We start from the raw sequence: 14,077 nt of genomic DNA on the forward strand, positions 1-14,077 counted from the left end.
ATTCTTTCAGTATCATTATATAACTTAAAGTGCACTCACTGCACTACACAAATGAATATGTTTTTTTTATCAAAATCATTTCTTCAAAAAAGTTAACCCCATGCATCAACCTCTTTGGACAAGATAAAATCAAAAATAAAACCTGACAGGAGCTGAAGGTACACGCAGCACTCCAACCCACATACATCTGTCTGTCATCATCTCACAACTCCCAGCATTTTTCCAAACTGTCACCCAGCCGCCTGGCCCCTCTCTCCTTGTTCACTCTGCACTGGGGATCCGACCTAGCACCAATATGCAATTTCACCAATCTGTGCTGACAGCGTTCATGTCGACTACTCACAACCAATCCTTCCCTTCTCCTTCTGCAAGCATCTGCGTGGTTAAAATACAGTACTCAGTCAGCATGCACAGGTCATGAAAGGTAGCAGAGGAGACAGGCGGGGCTGTGACCCTGCATCCCAGCTAGACAAATCAGTGTAACAGCATATTGTAAGCTACAGACTAGGCAGAGGGGAATATATCTACCAGGACTGAGGCTGTGTTTATGGCTGTGCCTGCCTTGGGAAGCCCCACGGCATTGTCAGTGACCCCCACTGTAGATTTCCTTACTAATGTGACCCCAGATTGTGTATCACAATCGGCATGAGAAAACTCCCACAGGCTACAGTTAGTCCTGGGCACTGGGGATCGTTGTCCTCAGTCCGCCTGAGTACAGACAGGATGTGGCAGCTTCAAGGCATTTAGTTAAAGGAGACACTCTTTAACGCTGCAGGCATGCATTTATGGAAGGCCTACTAGGGTAAAAGTATGACGTGCTACAGCCTATAAACAAACAGCAAAACTGGAAGGTTGGATGAAAAAAAATACAGAAAATTAGCTTTACCTTGTTTTGTGGCATCTAATCATTTGTGATAGTCTGTGTACTCATTCTTATAATTAATTTGTTTTCTGGGACAGCTTTTTCTCGACAAAGTGGGTTTAAAAATATCATCTGTTCTTTTATATTAAGTGCATGCAATGAAAAGGAATGATGTTCATACTGTGGATGTGCAAGGCAATAAACATCAATGAAAGTAGTTCACATGAAGTGCAACTGCTGCCTATATGAGGATCAAGAGGCGCCAGATGTTCAACTTTAAACTGATGCATTAGACTGACCCGGGTATTCATAGTTAACTTATTATAATATTCTGTGGGATAGATATTCACAGATGATTTGCTGTGTGAAATTCGATGCTTTGCTGAAGTAAGTCACACTGTGGCTTGAAGTATGACAGCCCTGGAAAGGCTCGGGGTAATCTGGAACACCATAGGACCGTGGAGTATTTCGGCGATGATGACAACTGGGTTAAAATTTTCTGTGGCTTTCTCATGGTTGCAAGCTGAGCAGAACAGTGTGGGCCTGTTGGCCTTGGCCTTAAAAAAGCTACATTGTTTTTGATGATTTGCAATAGGGACATTATATTCACTATTTTCCTCATAGTGAAAAAAAAAATATGGAGCAGAATAAGCAGATGTCTGGCAAGGGTCATTAATCCAATTGCTGGTAGCCCTTATTGGCCTGATTTGTTTTGACTTTCACTTTGTCACGTACATCAGTTGGCTTTCTTGAATATTGCACCGGGCAGTTTGCTCCTGTATCTATCTATCATATATATATATATATATATATATATATATATATATATATATATTTTGTTGATTTATGGCGATGTGATATGACCTCGCTGCACCTGCACAGTGAGTGTTTAACTGATGTTGTAAAAGCAGTAAAAACTGACCACAAAAATGTTTCATTTATAATAATTCAATGTGATATACTAATATAACAGTAGCAAGGTCAATTCTGCCAATTTTTACTTAAGTCAATTTTTGAATGCATTACTTTCAATTGTAGTGGTGTCATTTACATTATTGTTTTGCATCTTTTACTCAAATAAAGACATGAATATGTCTTCTACCACAGAACAAATCTGCCCAACACTGTCAGTAAACGTAGTCCTTGTAGACTACAGTTGAAAAGTAATCAAAAGGGCTCCATTTCAGACTTGTCAGCATCTTCCCAGCTCATCATATCCTTGTCTATTTTATTGCCGTCTGAATAAAGTCAATAAAAATCCAGGGAAAAAAAAGAAGAGTGAATTTGTATTGCTGCAGTCGCCAACATCACCTCAAGCCTCTTCATCCAGGTGAGCTGTTACAAAGAGGAACCACTGGGGAAGGAGAGAAAGCTTGTAGTGTGACACCTCAGCCCAGCTGTCACTCTCTCCGGTGTCACACATACATAAACAAGTACATACTAACACACACACCTGGATAGTAGTTAGCAAGCCCAGCTTTGACTGACAGGTGACATGGTTATGGGGAAATGGGACAGGCACAGAACAAACTCAAACAGACACAACACACACAATGTCAAAGCCAGGACACAGCGCAGAGACAGACACACAGGGCAGGAAAACTTTGCTGCAGGACTTCAGAGTGAAACTGAAACTTTGATTCCAATTAACCACAAATCCTCATGGAGAAGTTCGGTGAGACCGGACCTGTTACTGTGAACTAGCAGGTATGGATAACATTCATCTGTGGTGGCTGAAGGGAGGGTGGAAGGGTCTGTTCTTTAATGTATGTCTGTAGACCTCCCTATCCTGACATAAATCTTTGTGATCTATTTTTATAACTGATGTTGAAGCCGATCAAAAAAAATAAGAAACTGTAAGTGTGAAATTTCATTCTTCCAGTTTCACTCATCAACTTGACCCACTGCTGAAGATTTCATTTTATTGATGATGGCTCACTCAGTGATGCAACGTAATGAAAGACAAGTTCTATATTTTCATTGGTTTAGTCTACAGGCAGTCAAACTATGATGGGCGGGACTTTGCGCTTTTATCCAATCAGGTCACACGCACACTGCACTCACTGCCCCTCCAACAGTGAGAAACATGGCGCTGCGGGAGCTTTCATCGCTGGAGAAATATTTAGGACTTAAAAAGCCGAACAAGTACAGTACTCAGGGGGATACAAAGGTGATATGGCGGCTCACTGTTGTGGCGTCCGCTGCCGACTTTAAGCCGCTACTTTATTTGAAAGGAAGCTTGTAAGCTGTGTAACACTAGCTAGCATGGTAATGCTAACAAGCTAGTCATGCGTGTTGGAAATATAGGTAGTTTTCTTGGCATATCTACCTCTTGTTATCAGTTGATATCCAGTTTTTTTTTTACGCATGAGTTAGGATGATATTCAGAGTAAGTCCAGGCAGCTACACATGTTGACAGCTGATTCATTCCACACGTTAGCACAATGGAAATAGCTCCATGCTCTGCGCATGCCCGGTAGTAGAAGTAAAGTGATGGGTGGAGTGAGCTGTCTATCAGAGATCGTCTGTACGTAGGTGTGTAGGTGCTGATGAATGAAAGAGGGACAAGGGGAAAACTTAAAATGTGTTGCTTCAAGGCTGCTGTGCTGAAAGTAAAAACAGACATTATTCCTGGATCTCATCTGGATGTTAACGCACAGGCGCAATCTCATACAATCTACGTACACAGTATCATTTAATCTGTTTTATCAAGTGAAATGTTGATCATCACTGTGCATATGAGACACTCAGTTTATTCATTAATATGTTAAGTTATCAACATTTGCTGTCTATGAAACTGAAAGCAGCATGACCAGTGTCTGACCATATTATTTGTGTTGAACTGATTGCTTAATTGTGTCTGGACTTGAATGAAGTAAAATGAAATTCTCCATCTCCATCTCACTGCCTTGTCTCTGTCTCACCTCCCCCTGCAGGTACCTGTGTTACAGAATAATAATGGTTCTCCCCTGGTGGGACTGGTGACAATCGCCTGTCACCTGGTGAAAGAGGCGAAGCGTGCAGAGCTGCTGGGTGACTCTGCAGAGAGCAGGGCTGTGGTGCAGCAGTGGCTGGAGTACAGAGTCACCAAGCTGAACAACTGCACAAAAGACGACATCAAGACCATCCTGAAGGTAGAGAGGTTGATATTCAAGGAGATCTCTGAACTCTTTCCTCGTCATTTGCCCCTGTAGGACTTAAATTGATCCTCGTGTGATTGTCCTAGATTTTAATGCAGCTTATTCCAAGCTATTTGAGAATTGAGTTTCTCAGCGTATCAGTTTCTCTCATGCTCCTTTTTCTCTGTCCACCAGCTAAACCACTGTGCATGTGTGTGCACTGGTCTTGTTAAGGCACAAAAGACAGGAATACAGACTGATGTATTGCCCTTCAGTGACATGGCCCCGCATGACAGAGAAAAATGTTTTAATATGCCTGACGCCAGTCAGCATGAAATGGATCGTCAGCCATTGGTCCACTGGACGCTAGGCGCCTCTTGGCGCTGTCCTGTCACCATGAAGTGTGTGTGCACTATGTGTGTGTGGTATGGGTGAGGAGTCATGCTGTGTGGCAGCATGTTATCTGGACAGGCCTCTTAAATATTTTAATGGTGCCACTTACAGAAGGAGGTTGCCCTGAGCAGCTCAGCTCTGGTGCCCGTTGGCCCCCTGTCCTGTCCTGTCCTGCTGCTTTAGCTCCGTCCGTAACGCTCTTCTTCTTCTTCTTCTGTCAAGCACACGAGTCATCTCCCATTAAATTATCCAGAGATAAAAACTGTCAACTGCATGAATTCTTGAACCTTCTCACCCCAGGACGCAAATAAGAAATTCATAATTTTTCAAGCTCAGACTTGTTTCAGAAGTCATCATGTCACTAGTGTAATGTGACTGTAAACAAGCCAGGCTGCTTTGGCCCTGAACCCAAAGTTAGCTGAAGGTTTGGGGGAAGTCTGTCACACCACTTTAACCCACTTAGGCTAATACTGGGTGAGGTCAGTTCCTTCTTTGTCTTTAGTCAACAGAAATCACAAACATCTTTAACTCCTTATATTTCATCACAGGGTGTATGATTTCTGAATTTGATGGATGTCTCTTTTCCAAAACCAAAGATAGAAAACATAAACTCGAGATTCCACAGTATCCGTCAGTACAGTTGTTAGGCCTGGTGGCTGGAGACATACAGTGCATTTGGAAAGTATTCAGACACCAAAGCTTTCTGCCCAACGGATGTCGCTGGTTCGGTTTCCAACCCTCATATCTAGGTTTCCAGCTAAGTCGCCCCAAAGTCCCCGATGCTTAGGCCTGGGAGGGTGGTTCGGCATGCCTCCTGAGCTTGGTGCTAACCCTGGATTTTCCATGGCCATTATATTACATATACATTTTTAAGAGTTCTGAGCTAGGCATCAAAAGTAACGGTTGCCTGAAGGCCTAGAGCCAGTAGAGAGTTTTGTCCCTGTATCTGGAACGAATGTGTAGAAAGGCAGCAACCAAGGAGATGTACTTATCTATAGAGAAGTAAATCAGAAAGAAATGGGCACAATGACATGCAGTGAACTGCAATTGTAACAGAAGTAGTAGTAGGGCGGAACGATATAATGCTATCATATCAACATCAAATTTCTCTCGCCCGCCCTGCCCCCTCGTCACAGACGCCTGCATGCGCAGGTAAAGCCAGCCCCTTGAGCAGTGTTGGGGAGTAACAGAATACATGATAACTGAAGTAAGCACTATGACCTCAAGTAACCCTTCACATGTTTGTGAGTGATTGCACTGTGTGCCATATGAAATAATATTCATAAATCAAGAGTTATAGTGAATGGATTTGAAGTGCAATTTTCTCATCCTCCCACAGCCTGACAACGTAACAGTGTTATCACTGCTTATCAAGTGTTAGACGTCTGTAGACCGCTCACTTTCCCTGCAGCCACTGGTCAGCTGACTGAGTTGTTGCAGCAGGTCCACTCCCCCGGCATACTTATTTTCTTTGACATTAACATTTTTCAGACAAGTCTTTTTGAGCTCATCATCTGTGACTGACACAATTTTTAGCTGTTTGACAGATTTTCTCCCTGGTTTATTTCTTTATTAAAGACGTCAAGAGACACTGTGAACTCATTTTCAATCGTAATGAACTTATTTCCTCTGTGGCAGCTAAACACATTCGGAAACTCCAAGTTTAGCTCAATCAATTAAGGCTGATTAACTCTGAAAAAATTACCATAGACTGACTTCAAAACACTTGCTAGCTTAGCAACATAAAGTCTGCAAACAACTCTTGCTTAAAATTTCAAATAACTCAGACAATCCAACTATGAGCTCAATCGTATTGCTATGGAGATATCTGCCATAAATATTGAGGTATGAAATTTTGTCCATATTTTGCAGTCCTAAGTAATACAGCAGTGTAGTGGAGTTTCGGAAAGTGTAACTTTGTTGTACAGTGGTGTTTTGTCTAAAACCCGCTACACACTTTGCCAGTTTTATCTTAGGTCAATGTGCCAATGATTTAAAAAATGGTACTGTAAGAACAGCGGCCTGTTGCAGCAGCTTTGATAATTATCCTCACCAGATCAATAAAGTATATCTACAGTATCTATCTATGCATAAGGGTGCACAGTTAAGGTGGGGGCAGGTCTGGATCACCATGTGCTGGGGGGGGTGTGGCAGGAGAGCGGCCTCTCATCTGATGCTTGACTGGGCTTAATCTCCATGGCTGTAGGCTAAGAAAAGCAAGGATCTGATTGTGGAAGGGGAGGAAGTCTGCAGTCTTCATGCCTTGTTTGGCATCACCCACTCTTGCTGCACAATAACTCCATTTGCCCCCAAGATGTTCTGTGTGCGTGGAGTGTTTCCTTCGCACAATGTACAAGTGCTAAAGATGGTCCCTTCCCCTGGGACCAGCACTTCCACACACAACTTTGAACACACATGCATGGACCGAAAAATACACATCATGCTGTCCAAGTTTAGGACAGCTTCATTAGATTTAGTCATTGGGTAGTTTAGTAAACAAATAGCCGTTTTTGTACACATCTGTACTAAGTCGCCAGTCAGGGGGAGAAATGCTAAACCCCCTTAGGTTACATGTTGTTCCTGTTCACATAGCACAACACACAGACACCATTGCAAGCTAGGATCTAGGACAGTCCCCTAAAAGTCCATAAGTAGATGCATCAGTTGAGGAGACTTCAGTTGCATTTTGTGAAGTTGACTCACAGTACACAGAACAACGCAGGAGCAACTGTGTTGAGTAGCTGTAAACGTTACAAACCAATGACCAAACGACATAACTAACTCTGGTGGAAGTAGAGATGGGTGATGCAAACAGAGGGTAGTGTGACGCAGGGCAACCCGTTACTCTCAGCTCCAGGTCTAGCTGACAGCCCTGTCAGCAGCCCGGTACGATTTTATAACAAGAGTTGTGAGGACATTAACTTTTACTTTCTCTGACTGTGTTGTATTGTCATGTGTTCGCATCCAAGATGATGAACAATGTTGTGAGTAAAACATTAGAGTCATGTACAAAAAGTGAGGTATGGCCTGGCTGAACTCACACTATGTGTGCCACAGAGTGACTGATTCTTCTGTTTGTAGATAAGGTGAGATGGAAAAAAGAAATCAGTAACAATGTGGAGTGTGACTAAAAACAAAAAATGTAGATTAAAAAAAACATGAAACAACAAATCACAAGCACCTGACCAATTAATACAGTGAAGATGACCAAACTCAAGCTCCCCACCCTACCTCTGGCCCATATTCTGAAGACCAGTCTGTTTACAGAGAAATATTTCCCATAATACATTCATTTATTGGAAGTATTGAGCTAATTTGCATAGCTGATTATGTTTTGAAATGTTCTCTTTCAGGACCTCAACCTCTACCTGCGAGACAAGGTCTACCTGGCAGAAAACCAGTTCACCCTAGCTGATATTCTCCTGTACTATGGAATCCAACCTCTTATAGTAAGTTACCATTTCTCTTACTTATTTCACCCTTATGTGTCACACACCTCAGATATGAAAGCGCTTATTAAACTGTAATCTGACTAGGTTTCTCCACAATTAACTGTTAACCAACAATAACAATTTTGACTGATTACACAGTTACACAGTACATCATAACCATCTGAGCAGGTCTGTGGATCTCACAGTCAGCAGACTGTGCACCAGACTAACCCCACAGCATGTCGACATGTCGCTATTTCTGGAGACAAACCAGTAGACAAGTTGTCCACTGTGCTGAGGACTGAGGCAGGTGTGAACATCCAGGCTACTGCTCGCGCGACACAGAGGCACACCGGTTTCGAAGCGATTCTGCTCCTCTGCTCTTTTTTTAATCAGACATAGAGTTGATGCTGCTTCTGCAGCAATGAAGTAAAAAGGACCGTGTGTGATGATCTGCTGGGAGGGCCTTTTCTCTCGCTTCTGTGTATGGGCATCTAGCGCCCATTAACTCCTCTGTATTTGTTTTTTTTTTTTTTTTTAATGGGTTACAGGCACTCGTCTATTCTAAAAAGTACAATTTAATCTTGTCAGTCCTTAAATGTGATGCTAAAATATTGACACAACATAGTAAAAAGGAATCTAGAGATAGTTTATGTGTAAAAAGTTTAGACTGTGGTCCTGAGTTCTCCTCAGTATCTACTTTTTTACATCAATGTCACATGGTTTAGAGTATCAAGATAGTGTCACTAATTTAGGCACCTCTCCAAGGATACATGTTAATATTTTTGTCAATAATAATGACTGAAAGTAAACTTAGGAGAAACATTTTATATTCAGGGATAAATTAGATTGATTTATTGTGTCTCCATACCATTCTCACCACCATTTAACAAGGAGTCACCCATCCGCCTATCACCTATCCACCCCTTCATCCATCCTTTTCCCTCCCTATCAGTGCTTACTTCAGTCAAACCACAACTTTAATAAGCAATTTGTCACAGTGCATAACACACAATTAGACCAGTCACATGGCCAAAGGGCATCAAGAACAAGTTAACAGTAAACACACAGATTATAAACACATTCTCACTTCTCTTCAAAGAAATAAAGTGATGTGGCACAAAGTGATGTCTTTAGCCTCAGACCAGGGACAAGTAAGTTTGTTATGCCTTGTAGGATTAAAAAAAAAAGAAGTGAGTTCAGAAATGGGAAAGCTGGAATGAGATGGAGGGAGGGGGGACATCACATGTTGTGAGATGTCAGTGGTTGTGGTGGAGATGGAAGATTGCCTCCCGCCAACAGGCACAGGAGCGTCACTTTGGTTTGCAATCAATGTGCTTTTTAACCTTGGGGACAAGGGGTCAGCTAGCCCAACCCTTAACTACAGCCTGCCCTGATGTTCAATTCACGGAAAACAACATGACACCAGCTTTGAACCCAAGTGATGCTAGAATGGTTTTAAGGCAGACTGTTGTCTCTGTGTGAAATTAATTAGATAATGAAAAAGCACACACCTAATAAGATTTATTTTCCAAAGACATCCAGATGCAGTGTGGTATTGTGCTGTTATGTTATACTGTGCTACCCCCACAGTGCAAATATGTCACTTTAATACAAACTTTTCTCGTTTTACGCTTTGCTCTACAGTCAAGTTATTCCCCATCATGCACTGCTTTTGCAGTACTGAGTCTGTGTGAGGAATTTAAAGTTCTGGCTCCTCATCAAAATAAAAATCTAATTTCTGCCAACAAATCCCAGTTTGTAATTGTTTACTGTTAAAAATCTTGAATTGTCTGTAGCAGCGGCCTGAGAATTTTTAGCTTTAACTTAGCTCCACTGTTCGCTTACTTCTGTCTGTTCCTCATGCCCAGTCGAAGGTGACCAAGCTTTTTCCATGCTCTCAGCTTATCCCTCACTATCAGATCCTTCCCATCTATCACCACTTTTAAATCAAGGCTGAAGACCCACCTTTTGTCTGTTACAGTTATTTATCTTTTCATCTTGGTTTACTGTGCTGTTTAAATTAATTTGACTTGTCTTGACTTAGCAAAACTGCAAGACATTGTACGGGGCTCCAGATGAACTTTTTTCCACCAACATCCTCAAAAACAAATTAAAATGTCCTGAAGTGAATCTAAATGGTCCCAAAATCAAAATGTTGTTTCTTTACTTTATTATCACACACACACACACACACACATGCAGACAGACGGACAGAGATTCTTGCTTTATAGTTAGATTATATAGTAGGATGTAGGCTGTCTGCTGCAGTCCTGTTTCTGCTCCTGATAACCTCTATTAGTGTCTGTATTTATTAGTATCTCCTAAGGTTCAGGGACGGACTGGGAATAGTGAAGAAATGAAGGGAATAGGCCCCCAGCCACTGACTTAGACTGGCTGACCAGAACCCATCATTGTATATGGCCTGTCTCACACTTTACAAGCAGCAGTATACAGTGAGCAGAGGATTAATTAATGATAATTTGTAGAACAATGCATGAAACAGAACAACTGGCACATGTGACGTTATGTGACAGTAAAATCAACACCAGACATTTTATAATTTTAATTTGATGATGGCCACACAGAACCACAGTGGGCCACGCAGTCTGCTCCACCGGGCTGATCACCACACACAGCACTTTCGATCTTTCTCCCCCATCCTCCTCTGCCTCCCAAATTAGCCACTCCGTGCCCGGTATTCCCCGTTTTTTTTGGGGGGTGGGGGGGGTTTGAGAGTCAAAACACTCGTTTTATTCACATAACAGGGCCGTTGTTCTGCTCTGCTCACATTTTAGAGAATGTGACGTGAATGATGAATCATTTCACCACCCACAACCCATCCTATACTCAGCAGTGTTCATTTTTTTTACGACCCAACACGCAAATCAACCACAGTGCCTGTGGATATAACTGCAATCACCACCGTCCATGTACAAGCTTTGTTTACAATGATTACAAAAGACCACAATGATATATTGACATTGTCTAAATTTATGCTTTAGCTAATAAACTAACACACAGCTAAGGCACCGTCTGTAAAGTTAGCTAAGAAGTAACATTACCAAGCAGGTGGTGACTGTTTCAAATCAATGAATGAATTAAAATTTGCCACACACAGCAAATAGAAGAAATGGAGGGCAACACAACTAATTTCTGTTTGATGCTCTGGTGCTGTATGCTCGTAAAGCCAGCTAAATTACTTTTTGATCAGACGCTCTCACCACTAAATAATCAACATTATTATTATAACATTAAAACATGCTGTACAGGCCTAAACTGGAGAGTCCAACACTACTTTGAAAATACAGCCCCAGTATTGTTTAGTTCCATAAATTATTCAACCACGACAACCTACATCTCACATGTAACCAACATCATGTGCTGTAAATTCACCGACTTCATGTTCAGTGGCTAAATTTTTCCTCTTTCATCTCACACCCAGGTGGACCTTGCCATCCAGGAGAAGGAGCAGTATGTGAATGTGACACGGTGGTTCGATCACATCCAGCACTACCCTGGCATCCGACGCCACCTCTCTCCAGTAGTTGTGCTTAGGAACAGAATTTACACCAGCAGGCATCACTGAAATCTGATCAGACCCAACCCAAACTGACTAGTGTTTCTGTTGCCGACGAGCAAGGTGTTTTATGGTTTAGTCGATTAATCACACACATCCCTGGTCTCCATCCAGTCATTTCTATCCAAGATCTTTTATTACTGTTTTTTGGATCATGATTCTTGCCTTTGGTCATATGGTACCTGAACTCTTTGCTCTTTATTCTTTTAAAACATATATTTAATGAAGGAGATCAGCAAAGAACAAATAAAGTTCTTTTAAGGTACAAAACTCTATTAAGGGAATTATTGCTTATAAAAAATAGTTCAGTTCATATTCTTTAAAAATGTCAGTGTTTTTAGTAATTTAACAAAAGTCGGGACTGGAAGCAAGAAGGTCAGTTGTCATCTTAACTTCTCAATTATTTAATTACGCTGACACTAAGAGGTTTTAAGTCTTAACCCTTCTTCAGAATTGAGGGAGTAATGACGTGAAACAGTTACATTAGTGTTTTTTGTTTGCAATTTTCGTGGGATTTTTCAGAAGCCTACGGTTGTATGTTTGTTTTCTAAGGGAAGGCTGTACAGGTCAGCTTTCATCCCTATCAGGACTGTGGTGTTTTGGGTTTTTTTTTGTGTTTTGTGTATTTTATGTCTGTCACATCCACTCCCAGGCATTTCACTGGACAGTTTAGTTTCTCTCTGTGTGTGTGTTCCCGATTACAATCCCGCTCTCTGTCCCACTTCCTCGGCAGTCGTGTGGGCAGCAGTGAGCAGTTGAGCGTCAGCCGCAGAGTCAGAGATCAGAGTGAGGCTCCAATCAGACCCACTACCACCACTGTTGATGCTGCAGGCCAGAGAGAGGGCAGCGGGCTCACCAGCTGCCACACAGATCCAGCCAGCCAAGGCCAGAACCTAGGCCCCTGGGCGACAGTCAGCCACTGTGTGTCATTTCAAACCTTACAATCCCACAGGCCCTACTGGAGAGAGGGAGAGGGAGGGGGGGGGGGATGGGGGGCACAGAGAGAGAAAAAGAGCACCCAGAGGCCGAGGGATCTTTTTGTGACGTGAACAATGATCCGTGCCTCCGAAAGCCTTACCGTTGCTGGCTGGATGTTTGCTATTAGCATCATTAACAGGCCAAGGCAGCGGCAGGAGAACCTGTAAATCAATATTATGGAGGAAGTGTTAGACACAGAACAGTAGGAACATGAGTTATGATTAGAGGAATAACTCTTACAAATTCAGTACACTTTTCGGTTTACATTGATTTTGCAGGTGTATCAAACCATTAAAAGAGCTGACTAAAACCTTCAGCTCTAGTCTATGGATAATTCTTCACATCACTGTGTCTTATTCTTTACTGTCTTCCTCTGTGTAAATGCTCCCAAGTTTCAGTTTCTCTGTGCTAACATGCTCTGCATATCTTTGTGTCTGTGGCTTACAGATGCAGTGATTCGTTATCTGTTGTATGATGTTCATCCTGTGCCAATAAATCAAAGGGATACGCAGCTCATGACCCCTGACTTTTCTGCAGTTCCTTTTTTTTTTTCCAGTGTACTTTTTGTATTCTCCAATTTGTTTTATGTAAACCAGCGAGAAGACAGAGCTATTGTTCAATGAACTTCTGTAAGACAGCCCACTGTGTGTTTGTCGCAAGTGTTACGAAGATGTGACGGATAAAAACAGCTTGTAGTCTTTTGAGAGTGTCTTGTGACTAGTTGGGGCAGTTTATGGTTTGGTTTACCATTAAAGAAGCCCTTGTCCTCCCAATTATGCAAACATTCAGCTGGAATGTGCAGCATCAGTTGTACTTATTCTCAAGTTTTGCCCACAAAAATTGCAGCTGGGCAAATTGTTCTAGATTGACTTGTGTTTGTGATGATACCTTGGTTACAGAGCATGCAAGTTTCAAAATAACTTAACCATAAAGCAAAAGATGAATTCTTTGTTGTGCCCATGAAAAACATCTGTTGAAAATTTTAACAGGTAAAGCAAGACTGGCATAGACCATGATCCTGCAGCATTGTAGATAAGCAGTGCACAGCAGGAACATTTGTTACTCCAGCCGGATAAAGACATTACACTTCCTCTAATCATCTAATTAAGATGTCAGTAAAATCAAGACTACCACTGACAGCTAATTGTAAGGATAGTGGAACTCAAAGTATTTATACTGTAGATATTCACGTAAAATCCATTTAAATCCATAGAACATTAGATAAAATGAACCACTGATTATAATTCATCTCAGGTGGAAACAGCAAAATTTAGATAATGAAAATTCAGATCAATGAATGATTGCACATTTAAATGATGTAATATGATGCCAAGCCACAAACCGCTTTTACTTCATTAGGTACAACTTAACACAAAGTGCAGATGCTTTAAATGGCTATCCCATTCATTCATTCATTCATTATCAGTTTTCTGAGCACTGTTTAACTTGACATTATTTTCATTAAATAAATGAATACTGATTTTAAAAAAGCATTCACATTTTAAAGTGAATGCTTTTTTAAGTTATTATTTTTTTCATTACATTGTCAACATTACATTCAACCAATTAATTGAATCAGCTTCTGATTGATCATATGACTTTTGGACTCCATTTTTCAAGAAATGATTCAACACCTATGTATTTTTAGAGGATTTAAACCTAAGCTAAACTTGAACTGTTACATGTATTTCAGCAAGATATTCTTCAAAGTGTT

General features: G+C 41.4%; 1 protein-coding gene across 2 annotated transcripts; it reads left to right on the forward strand.

The window, feature by feature from the left end:
* The first annotated feature begins 2,879 nt into the window (after positions 1–2,879).
* eef1e1 (eukaryotic translation elongation factor 1 epsilon 1) lies at positions 2,880–12,882 on the forward strand. 2 transcript variants are annotated; one of them, XR_011691899.1, is made up of 5 exons: positions 2,880–3,032; positions 3,799–3,996; positions 7,728–7,823; positions 11,251–11,448; positions 12,119–12,882. XR_011691899.1 is itself a non-coding variant. In XM_071485523.1 (4 exons), the coding sequence occupies exons 1-4, from the start codon at positions 2,949–2,951 to the stop codon at positions 11,392–11,394; spliced, it is 522 nt and encodes a 173-aa protein (XP_071341624.1). In that variant the 5' UTR covers positions 2,880–2,948; the 3' UTR covers positions 11,395–12,882. The 2 variants fall into 2 exon arrangements, 1 of the variants encoding a protein (XP_071341624.1); XM_071485523.1 differs by having other exon boundaries at positions 11,251–12,882.
* The last annotated feature ends 1,195 nt before the right edge of the window (positions 12,883–14,077 follow it).

Source organism: Trachinotus anak, unplaced genomic scaffold (genome assembly GCF_046630095.1).
Source record: "Trachinotus anak isolate AG129_WGS33_773 ecotype Australia unplaced genomic scaffold, CSIRO_AGI_Tana_v1 ptg000009l, whole genome shotgun sequence".
In the NCBI taxonomy this organism is placed as follows: domain Eukaryota; kingdom Metazoa; phylum Chordata; class Actinopteri; order Carangiformes; family Carangidae; genus Trachinotus; species Trachinotus anak.